A 16,894-nucleotide genomic window follows, 5' to 3' on the forward strand; every position below is an offset into this window, starting at 1 on the left:
AAATAGACTGTTAAAGTGAATATGATGGGTTTTCATGCTTTTAATTATTAATCTGGTGGCATAGTACTCTTGTTAAATATGTGTCATAGTTGTATTAGTATTAGTCAAGTTTCAGTTTGTGGAAAAAGCTGAAAATAAAATAAATGATAGTTAGTGGTGAGTTCTGTACCTGTTTTGTACTCCGACTTTAATAAAACACGTTATTAGATGCAGACAATACACAGCTGACATATTTTGTAATACCTCGAGAGCTGCGTATACAATATCTGTACAGGGGCAAGACAAATTTTGCTCAAATACATGGAAAAAAATGGGTACAGGTCCTTTAACTGCGTGTTAGTGAAGTGAGTAGTATATGAATATAATGCAGAAGATAATATAGTTGAGATGCATGGGTGTACCAGCAGTGTTACAGTTGAACATATGGTTTCACATGTGTTGCTTTGAGTCACTCAGGCGTATGCAAAACATAGTTACTGTAATTGTCATCTTATTAAGTCATAGAATGAGCCCCAAGCAACTGTCACATACTCAAGCATATGTTTACTGCAATGACACATTAGCATATGAATAAAATAAAGCACTATAAAGGTAAAGAAAGTATGGAGGGACATATGAAGGAATTGCTGGTGATGAGATAAGAGAGAATAACAAAATGGAACTTATGGGTATTGTATTAGATTGGACCAGTTCATATTTAAGTTTTAATGAGTCTGTATTTACAAAGTATGAGTAATAGTACCTCAGGCTTTACTTTGATCTCAACTTTGCTTCCTCCTCTTCTCTCAAATAATTTCATGTCTTATTTCATTACATCCATAAATCTCCTCTTTGGCCTGATATTCTACTTCTTTTACTTCTATATTCTACTGATATGTTGAAAAAAATCTTGACAATTGGGATTTGGTTTGTAGTAATAATAATTTGCTTCCTATGTTTGACGGCATGATTGATAGGTGCTAGGGTGATTGTGGAGGGAACAAATAATGCACCAAATAGTGAATGTTGAGATGGATCAAATTTAGAACAATTTTATGCAAGATGCCCTTCCTGTTGCATTTGTTCAGGTGGACTGTGAACCATTTAACATCTGGTTCACAGACAGATGTTTAGCTTGCTAAAGTCCACTGCTTTTTTTCCACCTTTTTCTCCATTTGAGATATTCACGTTAGATGTCTTTCCTGTTGCACCATAGACAGGGATGGAATTTCGACTGAACAGACCACCCTCTTGTTCATGGGCGACAACTTCACACACTATGCCACCATTATAATATTCATGTTTCCGCACAGATTTCAGATGATACTATGGTAACATATGATGCTCATTTGAACACTTTTATTCAGTGCATTTCTTTTTATCTTAATATTTTTGCTAAAGAACACATATTGTGCTTGTGTCTGCACTAGAGTTAACATCTAAGAAGGATAGCTGCACATCACGCTAAGAAGTAGCAGATTTTTTTTCATTTGTACCAAAATGACTATGCAATACTGCCGAATCCTACACCTACCACAGATTAAGAAAATAAAATTGGAGAACGAAGTAAGTACAGAGCGGTGGGCATGTACTGGAGGCGGTGAAAACCTGGGTAGATCGAAGCTATGAATGCAGAAGAATAAAGATTACCCAAAACATGCATGAATCACGTTAAAAACAACTTCAAGAAGGTAAATGATAAGGAGAAACAATTATAACATCGCTAAAAGGTCTAAAAAGACGATTTTGCATAACAGACCTGCTTTAATATGCAATAGCAAAAGACATATATTTTAATACGGTTATTTACTTTTAAGACAAAATTAAACTATGAATGAATCTACTGAACGAGTCTTATTTAGTCTTTGCAAATTTCTTCTCCTGTTTACCTCCACTCCCCCTGTCCCATCTCGTCCATCACTGGTTGCACCGGTGACTCTGTTCTTTCACATTAAGTCGTGCTCATTATTCTAGTTCATTCCCTGCTGCTGATTTCCTGCTGCTGCTCCCATGCTGCTCATTATACGCAGGCAAATATCTGTTTAACCCAGATACAGCAGCCAGGCTACACAAATCAACCCCAGTGAACTTACCAAGTACCTCCAAAGAAAAGAATTAGAACTGCAGTCATAGCTTTAAATGAGCGTTACTAAAGATAAAGAGTAAAGACAGGGCAGAGAAAGACTGAACTAAGGTTAATTCAAAAGTAAAAAGAGTTAAAATAGTAAAATAAGACTTAAGTAGCACATTAAACAAGCAAGTCAGATTGGAACCAGGTAAACAGTTAATCTGGAGCAGTGTTGTCATGATTACTGATTAAGATACCCCAATCAAGGTAAAAAGAACGAAACTAAAAGTAGGCCTGGATGAATCTAGATTGAACAAGTTCTGATCTGTGAATAAACAGAATGCTACAAAATTGTAAGACTAGTTTATGTACAAAAAAACTGCTTAATATCATGTCTTCCCTTCTGATACTCTACTCTGTAACAATATGGCAGTTTTCGGCTTTAGTAGCATATAATGAACGTCTAGATGTTAGTTTTATCCAAACTCTAGTAACATTGCCAAAAGCAAGGCAGGGATTAAACCAGAGCTAAACCAGGATTAAATCAACTATATTGACGGATGAAACTAAGATTCTGGTAGCACACAAAGGTGATCTACAGCAACACTGGACCTTGAGGAACAAATTTGGTTCTAATATGTTGTTTTTCATATATTAAAATGACAAATTAAAAACCTCGATCTTAACTAATTCCAATGTGTTTATTGATATGTTGCTGCAAATGCAAACCTGCAACATTTATTATCGTTGAGAGGAAAAAGTCCGTGAGATAAAACAAACATACCTGGATCGCAGTCACAGGTGAATTTCTCCCATTGGTCGCTGCAGCGTGAGTGGGTGGGGCATGGGGAGGAGACACAGGGGTTTCCCACAGTGCAGCCTGATTCCACCTTCACCGAGCGGGACGGTTTAGGTAGGGGAGGGGGGTCTGGGCGTACTCCCAACCGGACACCCTGGGAGAAGAGAGAGAGGAAAGGGTTCAAATCTGATTCTTTATAAAGTTATACACCGCAGAACATCCACATTTGTAAATAGGTTGTGTTCACGGTCTAGAATTTGATGATAATCATAATCTCAGACCTGTCCATGGGTTTTAGAAGGATTAAAAATGAGTTGCTACAGCGATTAGTGTTTCAAACCAAATGTTATATCCTCAAAATGTTGGTTGAAATGAAGTTGAAACCCATGAATATATCTCTATGGGAAATTCACTGTTTTTGAAAAAAACATCCAAATAAAAAATCCATAAATGTCAATATTTGTTAAGGGCTGGGTACACACACTTGCCATATTAATTCCATGGCTTTCAGTCATTTCAGCAACATCTTAGAAGTTGAATAATGCCACTACTTTCTAAAACTACTGTGACAAAATGATTTCACTATTGTTTATTGATACTGACAGAGAAGAAGTTGAACTTTGTGCCAGTTTTGGTTTTGATGTGGATCGGCCCAGTAAGTATGTTGATAAATCTGCAATCTGACAGTTAAACAGCAAATTCCACCATAGAATTCTGACCTGTCCAGCTCAATTTTAAACTATAGGGACTCTACAATGTTGTGATGTGATGAACCCAACCTATTACTTAAATTCAAATGTGCATAGTTTTGATGTAATTATGATGATCTACTGACCTGGATACATCCTTTGATCCCATGGGTTACTTCACCAGACCCCAAGACTCCACCCACATGAAGGTGCTTTACTTTCAGACCGTGGATATCATTCCCAACTATCACTGTACCCTAGGAAAAAAAAATATGCATATTATTATTTGCAGAAAAGAATCAAGTTAAAATTGGATTAAAGCGCAAATAAACAAAGAAAGTAATTCCATTATAGTAGAACCAAAAAGTAACCATAAAGGTATATAGGTATTTAGTGATTTTTATACTCATACAACAGACATTAGGAACTAAACCAGGATGACAGAAACAAAGTAACTAAAACCAGGACTAGACTGAACCAAACCAATTCAAGATGAAACCGGTAACAAACACAGACCTGGTATAGTCCAAAGTCGAGCCTGACTGTGGCCACATATCTGGCCTCTCGGCCGCTGTGCACCTCCCTGAGCTCCAGCTGGAGGTCGTGCCACTTCCCATCGGACACCAAGACCTGGTCCAAGCGTAACCGCACGGGACGGGTGGATCCACGGGTCACCGAGAACACCAACTGACCATTCACCACCTTGAAGATATGCGTTTATAACAATTAAAGAAGAAAGATTTTTAAATACATGTCAACTTTGTGCTGTTGTTTTTTTTGTTGTTTTTTTTTTCATGTTTTATAACTTAAGTCTGAATTCATGTGTGTGTCTGGAGTCTGGTAAAGGTGTATGGACTTTAAAAACATGGAGGAAACTTTCTGGACTACCTGATGATGTCACAAAGTGGAACCGAGTATTTTAAGTGTTCAGGAGGATACTAAATAAACAATGATGACACAATAGTAAGGCTATGCACAGCCATGTGACTAGTGTATTGAAAGTGAAAAAGTGCATTGGCATTAAAAAAACTGTACTAGAAACCCCAAGTCAATGACATAAAACAGAGAAATAATAAGAAAAAGTTATTGAAAATTGGATTACAGAAAAGTCAAACTAACTTAAAGAAACAATGTTGTACCTGAAAGAGCAGACTTGTGTACTGTCCAGCCTGAGCCTGCAGCAGAGTGCCCTCCCTGGCCCTCGTCCTGAATACCAGCCCCAGGTACCAGGGCATGGAGATGGTCACATCGTTCTTCAGGTCCCACCAGAGGGCGCTGTGGCCTAGAAACCGGTGAGGGTGGGGCATCACTACATTGGGTGAAGACAAAGTAAAGTCACTGTTAGTTACTGAGAACATAGCATATATTCTTATATAACTCATGTGTTAAAGCTACAGTATACTGTACATTTGTGTTTCTTACATTACCAGTACAACCCCACCACTTGTACTTGTACTTATTGTTGTATTTGAGCAAAATTTGTCTTGCCCCTGTACAGATATATCTATATAAGCAGCTCTTGAGGTGAAAATAAGACCATTGTGTCCTGTCTGCATTTAATTATAAAGTTTTTTATCCATAATCAGGAAATGTGCTGTTAGCATGCTAGCTGTTGTTAGCATTACTGTCACAGTAAAACTCCGAAAGTAGTGAAAAGGATCTTTAACATCCAATGAATCATTAGGTAAACAAATAAAGGAATATATAAGGTATAAGAGGAATAACATTGGATCACTGCAAACTGTTTAAAATGATCTAGTTCTGTTTGTCACATTGTTAACACCGTAAAAATAAGGTACAGCGCCTTTAACAGACTAACCTTTATCTAATTTAGTAAAACTGATTTGATTTCAATTTTGCTTGAATGAGGAGAAGAACTAATACAGATAAAACTTACAATGCAAATATTTATGTGGGTAATACATATTTGAACAGGAGGATTTTGAAGCTTACAAACTGACATTTTCTCATTTATACCACGACAGGTTAAGCCCTAATCCATGACAGGTTTTTATTGGGTTCCTGCTGTAATTTAATCCAAATGGTGAAATTGAACACCTAAAATTCAGCATTTCTGGGATTAAAATCAAGGGGTGATCTTGACATTTGGCATAAATATTTATATCTTTCAGTCTGTTCCTTTCATTTTGGGGTTGCCACAGAAAGCAGCTGCATGATAATCTGACAGAGCATTTGCTACCCCATTTGGAATAATAGTTCCAAAATATATAAGTTAAAGCTTTAGTTTGCTCTCTACATATACACATTCATAAATACAAAAGCCTTATGATTTTGCTTCCAATAATAAGGTGCTTGTTTACCATGACTGCAGTCCTTCCCTCCATACCCCAGGGGGCAGTCACAGGAAAAGGTCTCCCAGCTCACGCGGCAAGTTCCTCCATTCTGGCACGGGTTGGATTTACAGAAAGATGTCTTAGCATTGCAACCTGAAAAATATAAAAAAAAACAAAACAATTTTTTTTATTTATGAATACATTTAATTAATAATAATACATTTATTAAAACATTTACCACAATGTCGTCTGATTTTGTTATTACAATGTCTACAATGGCAATTACTTTAATTCCTACTGCTGTTGTTACTAATACTACAGACGCTACTACTAAATCTGTTATAATTTGTAATGTTGCGGCTAATGATGTTACAGTTATCCTATTACACCCTTTACAAATCAGATCCAAAAATCCTTATATTTTACTGACCAGCAATTGTGTCATTGTTAGCGATGAAGTTAGCCATGTCCAGGGGTTTGCTGTCGATGTGCAGGTCTTTCATGCATCCGATGAACTCCCGGGATCCGAACGGGAAATTGTCGGGAACATTGGGAACACCGCCGAGAAATAAGGGTCCTGTCAGGTCTAAAGATCTGAGGAGTGAAGACAAAGTACTTGGTTAGTTTTGATGCGACAGGGATACAAGTACGCCTTCATACATTTTGAATAATACAATAACCACCAGCTAAAAGGGTTAATGAGATTTCTGTGTCAAAATCAGATTACTGTGTGTATTCTGTAACTAAATATTTGATAAATCTCAAACTAAGTAGACAAAGCCAAATGTTTGGTGGGCTAATTGTGCATTGGCAAACCACCTAAACTGCAACTGAAATGAATGCATGTCCATATGAATCTGATAAAGCTAGGAACTACTTTGACAGAATTGAATACCTACTTGATTCTTTCCAGTCCAAAAATGAGATGATGTTAGGGTAAGTTTGGGTAATTGGTAACCCAAAGTAACCCTAAAACTAAACCCTGCCTGCCTCACAAATAAACCAGATATAAATGTTTAACACTGCAGACAGGAAATGCTATTCTAGTCGTCATCATTTGTCCAACTCACACAAATACTTGCTCTTTTCCTGCTTCCACATCTACTTAAAGGTGCACTATGTAATTTTTCTAGTGGTGGTTCTACTAATTGCTTGTCTCCATGGAAATGTTATTGCTTTGCCTTGAATGTTCCACAGTATGATATTAAACCTATTTTTCATTAGGCAATGACCTTGAAAAACCTGGACCCTTTCTCTCCAGATCTGACCTTTGATTTGGCCTGATTGCATCACGGGCTTGTCTCCATAGAGATAGATAGAGAGGTATAATGCCATACTGTGGGATATTCCAGGCAATAGTCTTCGTGGAGACAGTCTGGCAGAACCTCTACCATTAAACTTACGTAGCACACATTTGATAAAGTAATGCTAAATAATACACCCAACACTAGGAAAACTGTGAATATTGTTGTGGACTTGCTGGACTTTATCAACAAACTTGTCTCTATAGAACATTTTAGGATTAAAAACGCACAAAGACGATGAATTGGTGCAGGAGAGAAAGCAGAAATAGTGTCCTTGGTGTTGACGTTTTGTTTTGAGCAGCCAATGTCTTTGATTATAGCGTGTACACACTCAACTGCCTGTCTCGCTACAACCGAAAGAAATACGACTAATTTAACTTTCGCAATGCCACAACGTTATACTGACAAGGACAAACAAGACAAGAGTTACAGGCATCAGTGCATGACTTTGATATGAAGTGATTTTATAGCGAAGAGCTTACAATTTCTAGTAGAACAAATGCTGCTTTTATTGTTGCCAACTGAAAAAGTATAAACAATTTTCAAAAAATTTTTACATTAAGTAGCACACGAGAAAATATTTGGTGTTATGTATTCAGCAAACAAGACTGAAATCTTTGCATATCCTCATTTTAAACTAGGGCTATTAGGGTCATAAGTATAGAAAATCAGATGCTAATCGATACTAAAACTAGTACTGAAACTAGATACTTATTTGAACAAGTATCAACAAGTTGTGTCCAGTTGCGCCTAACTGGATGACTGAGGGATTACACAGATATAAGGCCATATGGTAATATAAAAGAAAGTGCTTTGTATTTATCATTGTGTTAATGGAATTGATATTCAGTAGAGTCGATTCCTTAGTATCTTAATTAAGTTTAAAAAAAAATTTGTAGTATCTAAACAACACTAAGGGTTATATAGAAACACATAACAGAAATCTGCTCCAAATCCAGGACGAAGCCATTAAATTGTATTAAACAAGTTTAATCAGGTCTAAACTAGGACTAAAGAGGTCTGAACTAGGTCTAATATCAAAACTAACCCAAGACTTAAAACATACAGTGTTCATATGACTTTCAATAGAAATGGCTCCTAAACTAATTGCACGTCTTTAATGCTACACTGTGGAACATGCAAGCAACACAATAATATCTCCATGAAGACAAGCAGATGGTGTACCCTCCACCAAAAAAAACTCAAAATCACATGTTCTCCACTGAGTTGTGCTGTTTGTGGTTGGTGCTAATTATCGAGTGAAATGTGCCAGCTCTGATTTGATGTCGAGCAGGATTTTAGAAGATTAGATTCATAATTCCTCATTAAAATATGTCTTACACCAGAATAGTGTCAACAACTGATCAGAATTCAGAAAAAAAGACTAATTAGGGTTGCTAAAATGCTCAATCAAAGCTGTTCAGTTGTTAAGTAGCATTCAAAGTTCTGGAAGTCAAAAGCCATAATAAATTTTAACTCATCAGAGTCAATATAAACCACAGGAGTTTACTGACCCAAATTGGCTGTGTTGACAAATGAGGGGAAAAAAAGGCATTAGAGGGAGGGATCAAAATTACTTATTAACTTTACTTGGCTCTGATACAAGTGGTGGACTTCAGTACTGTACTGATGGCCAAGGTGTTTCTGTTATAATTTGGTGTTGTAGTTCTCAAGACCTGGTGTTCAGACCTCTCACATGAGGCATAATACTGATATGTAATACCTTTTTAAAAGCCGTAAGAGCGCAAGCTACATACAGTTCCTTTAAGCTACTCAATGCAGATGAATAAAATAAATGTATGGTTCATACTCACTTCTTGCTGCTGGTCTGCTTGCCCTGTGCTGCACAGCTGTAGTTCCCCAGCTGAGCTCCGAATCTCAAGGACAGGGATGTATCGCAGTCGTCTACACTCACCACGGCCATTTTCTCATCGGAGGGACCCTGAGCTTCCCCGATGGCACTGCGACGGGGCTGGACACACGCAGGGACAAATAAGAACGTCAGTTGTTACAAAAAAAAGTATGCGCTGATGTGGAAAGGGCAGTAACAGACAAGAAGGTGGGGTTTCGGCACATCAGGCTAGAGAAAGATGAAGTTCAATCGCCTGGATTAAGCACAAGGCTTGTAGTTAAATGTATTTTATAATGCTGACTGCTGCTGAATTGCACTATTTGGTTCACCACTTTTGACACTGACCACTGCCCACTGCATGCCAGAAAGACATCATAAAAGCAGCACTAAACCAGGACTAAAGCAGGACTAACACAGGTCTAACCCGGGACTAAACCAGGTCTAATCCGGAAGTAAATCAGGTCTAACCCTGAAATAAACCAGGTCAAAACCTGGACTAAACCAGGATAAAACCAGGCCTAAAGCAGGACTAAACCAGGACTAATCCAGGACTAATCCAGGACTAATCCAGGACTAATCCAGGACTAATCCAGGACTAAACCATTGCACCCAACGAGAACTGCAGTTTTTGAAAATGTTTTGAAATGTTCCTTATTCTTTTTACTGGTTGTTGATTGTGACAAGAGGAGGAAAATAACTTAAAACCAGCTAGAAAAGTTATTTAAAAATACAATAATAAATTACAGAAATTGAATCAAATAGTAAAAATTATAACATTTTCTTTTCTGGTAAATAATCAGGAATTTGGTTTTAAAAAATGCAAATAAAGTAGCTCTGTAAACATAAATCTCAACTAGTCAAACTACTCAAATAATAATTAATATTAATAAATATATAATTAACATATAATCTTCCAGTTATGGCTGAATAGTAAAAAATACATAATACATAAATTGATAGTTATTTCATTAGCATGCCACTGTATGTTGAAGACAGCTTTGATTTGCGCGAGAGAAATTGTCTATTTTCCTTTGACACACAACGCCACATCAATAAAATAATGAATTAAACTAACTATGCCTCTAAACATCGTTCCTGGAAGCTTGTGTTGACATTTCCGTACCACTTGGGAAGAGGAGGGAGATATTTCTGTCATGTTCTCATCCCATATTTTGAATTATTAATACAAGAAACAGTTTGGAACCAAAATAATCCCCCCAAAACACAAGACATCGACATGCAAACTGGAGTGGGGCTAGAGGCTACGTACATCACAGTGAGGTAAAAAAGTACTACAAATACTGTGTACTACTACTGAGATTAGGAAGCACTAAGGAAAGGTATTTGTACACAGAAAGGAGAGGGATACTACTGAAGTGTACTAGGATTACATGAGCTGCAAATACTCACAGAACGGAAAGCCGGCTGAGGACAAAACAGCATAAGGTAAATAAAATATGAAGTATATGAGTGTATGTCAATTTGTTATATAAGGGAGAGGTGGTGGTGCAGTAGGTTTAGCATGTGCCCACCAACCAAAGAGTCAGTGGTTCAAAATTTGCCTCCTCAGAGCAAACGATTGTTGTGTCCTGGGGCAAGACACTGAATAGTCGCATACTGAATACATGTGGTAATAAGAAGGACATATCTAAAAATGTGTTAAATCATCCTCAAAATACAATAAAAACCAATGACTTTTAAGAGTTTAGCTGTTGGTATTTGTGTGTGTTGTGGTGGCAGTGGCTCAATGGTAGAGCCTAGGCCCACAAAAGTGTTATTGGTGATGGTTAGAGAAGCTGTAGGCGTAATTTGGTAGCAACACCTCCATCAGTCTGCCCCAGAGTAAACCGTGGATACAGAGGTTCCTTTTCACCAAGTGTGTGGAGAGAATTGAGTAAATAAAATGTGTCACAAAAGTGGCAATGTAAAACAAATCCTTTATTATTTTAACAAGGCAATAACGGTAGGTCCCCTGTGTTCTTTAGAAACAACAACTAAAATAATAATGTAATGTTTGTTGTTTTTACAGTAAGTTGAATTTTTTTAAGTTACACTGACCTTGTTGTAGTATCGGATGTGGACCGTGTGCCAGTCTCCGTCGCTCACTCCCCCAGGAACAAAGGGGCTCACCTGGGTTGAAAGTTCACCTACGGAGGGAGACAGAGGGTGGGTATGAAATGAAATGTTATAAGTGGCAACAAATAATTTTTATAATGCTGTGAAAAGGTATTTAAAACATGCAGAAAATGCAAAGAAACTTCTATAAAAAGATGTTTACCAGTAGAGTATTTGAAGACCACTTGTCCATCTTGAATCTCCAGAGCGATAAAGTCATGCTTCTCATTGAAGCGTCCATTGTAGAAGAGGAGACCTGTGTTCTCCAAAGTCGCAAACCTGAAAACAAAGGGGATCAAATGAGAATTTATTTCATTTGGCATAAAATAAAATTGCAACCTCTATGTAGCTGCTTAATAAACTGTATAATATTACATTAGAAATAGCATTTTACAGAGAGGATAGTTTTGCTTTAAAGGGCACATATAATGCATTATTTGTATTTTTGTTGGCCTTTAAACATGCTCTGAGTACGTTTGGCATTTGGCAAATCTGGTGTAGGGCTTGATCTACTGGCAGCAGAGGGACTCAATCATACTTTTTACTGTGTATTACTGAAAACAGCGTAGATGAAACAAAATGTTACTGTAGGAATGGTTTTGATGAGGGAACAATATAACAACATGGTTAAAAGCTCGAAAAAGTCAATTTTGCATAATTTGTGTAATTTAAAAATGTATTATTTTAAGCCCATTTATGCTGGTTGGATGGCACATTTCTATGCTTTTAAAAGAAGCCTAACAGAATAATACTGGTGGATTATATGCAATTATACTTTAACTCTGAATGACCGAATCTATAATTTCACTGTCGCTAAAAAGTTCATAGAAAGTGGAATGATTTTGTCTTCCATATATGTCAGGGGTTTTTTTTTGTTTTTTTTTTCTCTCGACTCCATGGCCTTTTGTTTTGGACTTTTTCCACTTTATTCTGCTGCTGTTCTTTGTCGCATGAAAAATGTATGCCACAACCCTGCACTTTACAGCCTCAGATGAATATTTCACAACAGATACACAGCAAGGACAGACTATTCAAGAGTGAATTCAAAAATGTGATGAGTGGATAAAAATATAAACGAAATTTGAATTTTTGGAAATGATTATTAATTTAGGCGGGGATTTACATGACATCACAAAATTATATTAGCATAGAGAAAGAGTCTGGTCCTCTAATTGGGCTCTCCCTGTATAAAATAAGATAAAAAAAAAAGCTTACAATTTCACACAAAAACTCCAGTAACATGAGCTAATGATGAATGATTCAGTCCAACATAGAATTTAAAGACGCAGTGTAGAACTTTTCTGGTGAAGGATCCACCATCTACCATCTTATTGCTTTACCTAAAATGCTCCACAGTATGAAATAAAAAAAAAAAAATCTTGCATTGTAAATTACAGATGTTTATATGGCAAATAAATATCACAATTAAACATTTTACTGTGAATGAGTTGACCTTTCCACAGATCTAACCAGGAACTTGACCTGGTGGAGGCACCTGCTTGTTTCTATGAAGATATACAAGTTTAATGAAGATATACAAGTGTGGAACATTCCGGACAAAGCAATATATCCATAGAGCATCTCCATAGAGCAGCAAGCATTTCCATAGAGACAAGCAGGTGGCGGACCCCTGTCAAGAAAGTTACAGAGTACACCTTTAATGGAACATAGTATTTAACATGGGAAGTCATCAAATGGGCATGTTGCTTTTTTAGTAGCTTTATCAATACCGTTACAGAGAAAATTCATTACAATTCAAAAGGGCAGTATTTACAAATGATTAAATGAATACATAGTAACTGGTAACTAACATTCAAGCAGTCATTCAGTGGACAGAAGAGGGATAGGAGGGTTGCTAAGGGCGACAGGTCAGCAGCTGTTGCCACGGTGACAGACATGATTCTGCCAAATGAGCATCAGAGCAGAGGATATAGCCATACGTACATTGATTTGTGAAGGCAGAGAATTGTCACATTGAAAAAAAAAAAAAATCACGTTTTTGTTCCATTTGTGATATGATGTTGAAGAGTCAATTTTAAATGTAGGATTTGTCTGTGTCAGGGTATTGTGGGGCAAGAACAGAGTGTGAGACAACAGTAAGTGACAGATAAAAGGATGGGATTGAGTTGTAGTAGATTAAAGGCAAAAGGAGACTTGAGGGGCAGTGAATCAAAGTACTAGAACTAGTAGGCGTGAATGAGTGCATCTTTATTCATGGGAAAAGCTAAGATAGAGGGGGATGCCTGCACTGTTCAGTAGTGAGAAAGTCGAGGATAGCAGCATTAGCAGTAGATGATGAAGTAGCATGTATATTTTGCAGCATGAACAGGCCTATTTTTGTAGAATTTACAAAATATAGTACTAGCAGCAGCAGGAGAAGTAGCATTTTTGTCTATAGAAGTGAAAATTAGGACACTGTATTTTATTGATTTTAAAATTGAAAACAGTATAGTATTTATTCATTTATATATATATCTATTTATATATGTATATATGTATTTATATTATGACCAGCTAGGTACATGCCACGCTACAATTTGGGATTGGACAAAATATCTAGATCTGTTTCAATGATAATGATAATGATAATGATAATATAAATTTTGGGGGAAAAATAGAATAAAAAAAGTAAAAATTGCTAAATTGCCAAATCGGTACTAATACAAAATGAAATACCAACAAAAACTAAGCCAGAATTTAACTATGACTAAACCATAACTAAACCAGAACTAACCTAGAATTAAAGCCAAGCACGACGATAAAGGCCCTCGCCACCCCTTTCGACTGCGGGATACGTGCCACCGTAAAGATCCTGCCTCTTGTCTCCACATCCCAACCGCCTGGATCGACCCCTACATCGCGACCCCTGCATCATGACCCCTGCATCACGACCACCTTCATTGTGGTTTTTGTTCAGGATAATGTGTGGAATATGTGTCAAATTTCTACAATTTTTTTCATCACAGTTAACCAAAACCTAAATCTATTTCTTTGACAAATGTTGGATGTTACCATGGCAACATGGTTGCAAATATGTGTGTCCTCATTGGCTTTTTTGTTCAGTACGGCAAGAGGGATGTCTGTGTCATATTTCAATTATCTACAACAAACTACATGTATGTTTTGCAGGTTTGCCACACCCACATTTTAGACTTCATTAAAAAATAGGAATGTAGGGAGGTGGTACCTCTGCCTCAGCCTGGCTAGTAATAATATTTTCAAGTTCTGTATATTTTTTATTTCAGACTATATATGCTAGTAGTAGTAGTAGTGTTAGAAGTCGTATTAATACTAGTAGTAGAGGTAGAGAGTGCAGCAGTTTAATAACTGCAGTACTTACGATAGAGATATAGACAGGTGGAACCTCTGCCTCAGCCCTCTGAACATGACAAAGGACTTGGGGGGGAAGGAGCGTGCGGTGACGGTGCAGTAGGGCTTCTCATACTCTCCAGCTGGACACTCACACCTGAAGCCTCCTCCAGACAGCTCTCTGCATGTGCCCCCATTTCTGCACACGCCCGGGACACAGCGGCCCTGACGACGGTCCAGCTCACAGCGCTCACCTGAGGGAAGGGAGAGAGGTCAATAGGTTTTATATTCACAGAAAAACAGGATGATTTTCAAAGTAGGGTTGTCAAAAGTATCAAAAAGCATATACTAATCAATACTAACACTAGTATCAAAAGCAGATCATTTGAGCAGGTATCGATACTAAAAAAAAGTCAGTCACAGGACAGATATTTCCTGAATAGCTTTAAAATTATCTAGAGCTCAAGCCAGGTATAAGATGTCTGTGTAGTCCCTCAGTTGTCCAAGTATGATCAATAGCAAAAGAAAAATTAAATTCTGTCAGTTGGACAAAAAAGACATTTTGCTGCTGATCCAAACGGCTTCTTCAGTTCTGGTCATACTGCTTATAATAAAAAGCCTTTTGGATATTTCTAATGTCAAAATTGTGATGCTCTTGAAATATAATTCACGTCACATACATTTTTTTTTCTTTCATTTTATCCCATTATTTAATTTGGAACACAAAAGTACAAAAATGTTGCTGCATACCTTAAGCTTACACAGCAGGTTATGTTGTAACCATTTTGACATCATCGATACTTAAAAATATTGACCATATCTACCACCCATAAATCCTATGGAATATGGTAAGGACACATGGGTAACGTGTCTTGCCCAAGTATGGCCTTAAAATTGAACTCCAATGATCATAGCAAGACCATTAACAACTCAACAACAACTCTTCTTCTTTTTTTTTCTCATTTAGCAATTTGTGCAAGGGGAGAAATCACTACAAACCATCTACCAATCTACATTTCCTGTACCCATGCTGGACAAGTCTGTTTACATAACACATTTAAATCATAAATTCAACATTACATTTGTTGGCAGGTGTTAAATCAGTATTGACTACTTCGCTGATTAGTTTAGATTAATGCCATAAACGCCATCGCTATAAAATATTCTCCTAATCATCTGTCAGCACTCTGTTACACTATGGGGATTTGAATGGACTCTAGCCAATTATAAATCTACTATTGCTTTAGCTCTGCTCCTTTAGAAAACACTCAGAACATTACATTCATATTCTGCGCAAATACTGTAGTTTACTCTTGAATACTAATGATTTATGAAATACTCTAATTTTATAAAAGTAAAATTGACTTAGCTGGACAGAAATCACTCTTACCATGAATCATTTATGGTCATACAAGTTTAATTTTCTCATCGACTTGGAAGGTAAGTGGTACAAATAAATATGCCTTTGATGCACTATCTTCAGTGCAGCAGACTGGAGAGGACAGAATGACTTGCTTGCAAAATGTGATTGGAAAACTGGTAGGTTTGGAAGTCAATTATAATTTTGCACATAAAGAAATTGTGTACAGAGATAGATTTTACATATTTCTACCCAGGTTACCAGAGAACATGTTAAAGAAGATTATTTAGTTATAATCTTTGACACCCGTGGATCATTATAGTGGCAGAGTGGTTAGTACTCAATCTTTCTGGAAAAGATTAGCTAGGGAATTTACAGTAAAGGTGAATGACAGTGAGAGAGAAGGTAAAACCATAAGATATAGAGTGGGAGGTTATCTTAGGCTGTTCCGATTACCTGTAGCACTAAAAACATAGATTGACACATAATGGGCTCAGAACATCTGATCAAAACTATTTTGTATTTTTATTTTAATTTTGTTTTCTACTTCAGATGCCCTTTTGATGTGAACATTGTATCTTACAGGTACACAACAAGAAAGGCAAGGCATGGTCAGAGGGCAAACACATACCAACTATGGCAATAAATTCAAAAATCATATATGGACGCATTCTTTGTTTTGAAATTTTCTCTTTGCCAATATACAAGAGCATCTGTTGCACTGGGTGACGATTTTCTGTCAGTGCATAACAACACTGGTTTTCATTAGTCCAATCCCAAAATAACCTCATTATTGCAGATGCAGTGTACTCAGCCACGTCACTCCAGACTTCACTGAAAGGTCACACGCGCCAATCTACAGCTTCCTGCTTAAAATCTCACTTTTACAGGGATTTTTTTTCAAAAGGCAGATTACAAATGTTGCTTTATTCACAGCAAAACACCTGGAAGGCCCGGAGTTTTCATATGCAAATTAGGCTTGGACTGGACCAATGAACAAATGCTGTGTGAATGAAAAGCTACCAAATATGGTCAGAACAATTCTATGCATACAAGGTGAGGAAATGTGTTTGGTAAGATTAAAAGGTTGTTCACAAAATGTATCACTAAATGGTTTTAAATGCA

At 37.0% G+C, this 16,894-nt stretch overlaps 1 protein-coding gene across 1 annotated transcript in view; it reads right to left on the reverse strand.

Annotated features, from left to right (window-relative positions):
• Nucleotides 1–16,894, reverse strand: part of celsr3 (cadherin, EGF LAG seven-pass G-type receptor 3) — a 100,999-nt gene that overhangs the window by 42,040 nt on the left and 42,065 nt on the right. The window contains exons 7-17 of the mRNA XM_055223352.1: nucleotides 14,441–14,663; nucleotides 11,264–11,379; nucleotides 11,044–11,132; nucleotides 10,396–10,410; nucleotides 8,948–9,105; nucleotides 6,260–6,423; nucleotides 5,857–5,982; nucleotides 4,675–4,844; nucleotides 4,052–4,237; nucleotides 3,682–3,792; nucleotides 2,832–3,000 (exon numbers count right to left, since the gene is read on the reverse strand). Coding sequence (XP_055079327.1) covers nucleotides 2,832–3,000; nucleotides 3,682–3,792; nucleotides 4,052–4,237; nucleotides 4,675–4,844; nucleotides 5,857–5,982; nucleotides 6,260–6,423; nucleotides 8,948–9,105; nucleotides 10,396–10,410; nucleotides 11,044–11,132; nucleotides 11,264–11,379; nucleotides 14,441–14,663 — 1,527 coding nt within the window. The remainder of the gene's footprint in view (nucleotides 1–2,831; nucleotides 3,001–3,681; nucleotides 3,793–4,051; nucleotides 4,238–4,674; nucleotides 4,845–5,856; nucleotides 5,983–6,259; nucleotides 6,424–8,947; nucleotides 9,106–10,395; nucleotides 10,411–11,043; nucleotides 11,133–11,263; nucleotides 11,380–14,440; nucleotides 14,664–16,894) is intronic.

This window comes from Periophthalmus magnuspinnatus, chromosome 7, assembly GCF_009829125.3.
Source record: "Periophthalmus magnuspinnatus isolate fPerMag1 chromosome 7, fPerMag1.2.pri, whole genome shotgun sequence".
Lineage (NCBI taxonomy): Eukaryota > Metazoa > Chordata > Actinopteri > Gobiiformes > Gobiidae > Periophthalmus > Periophthalmus magnuspinnatus.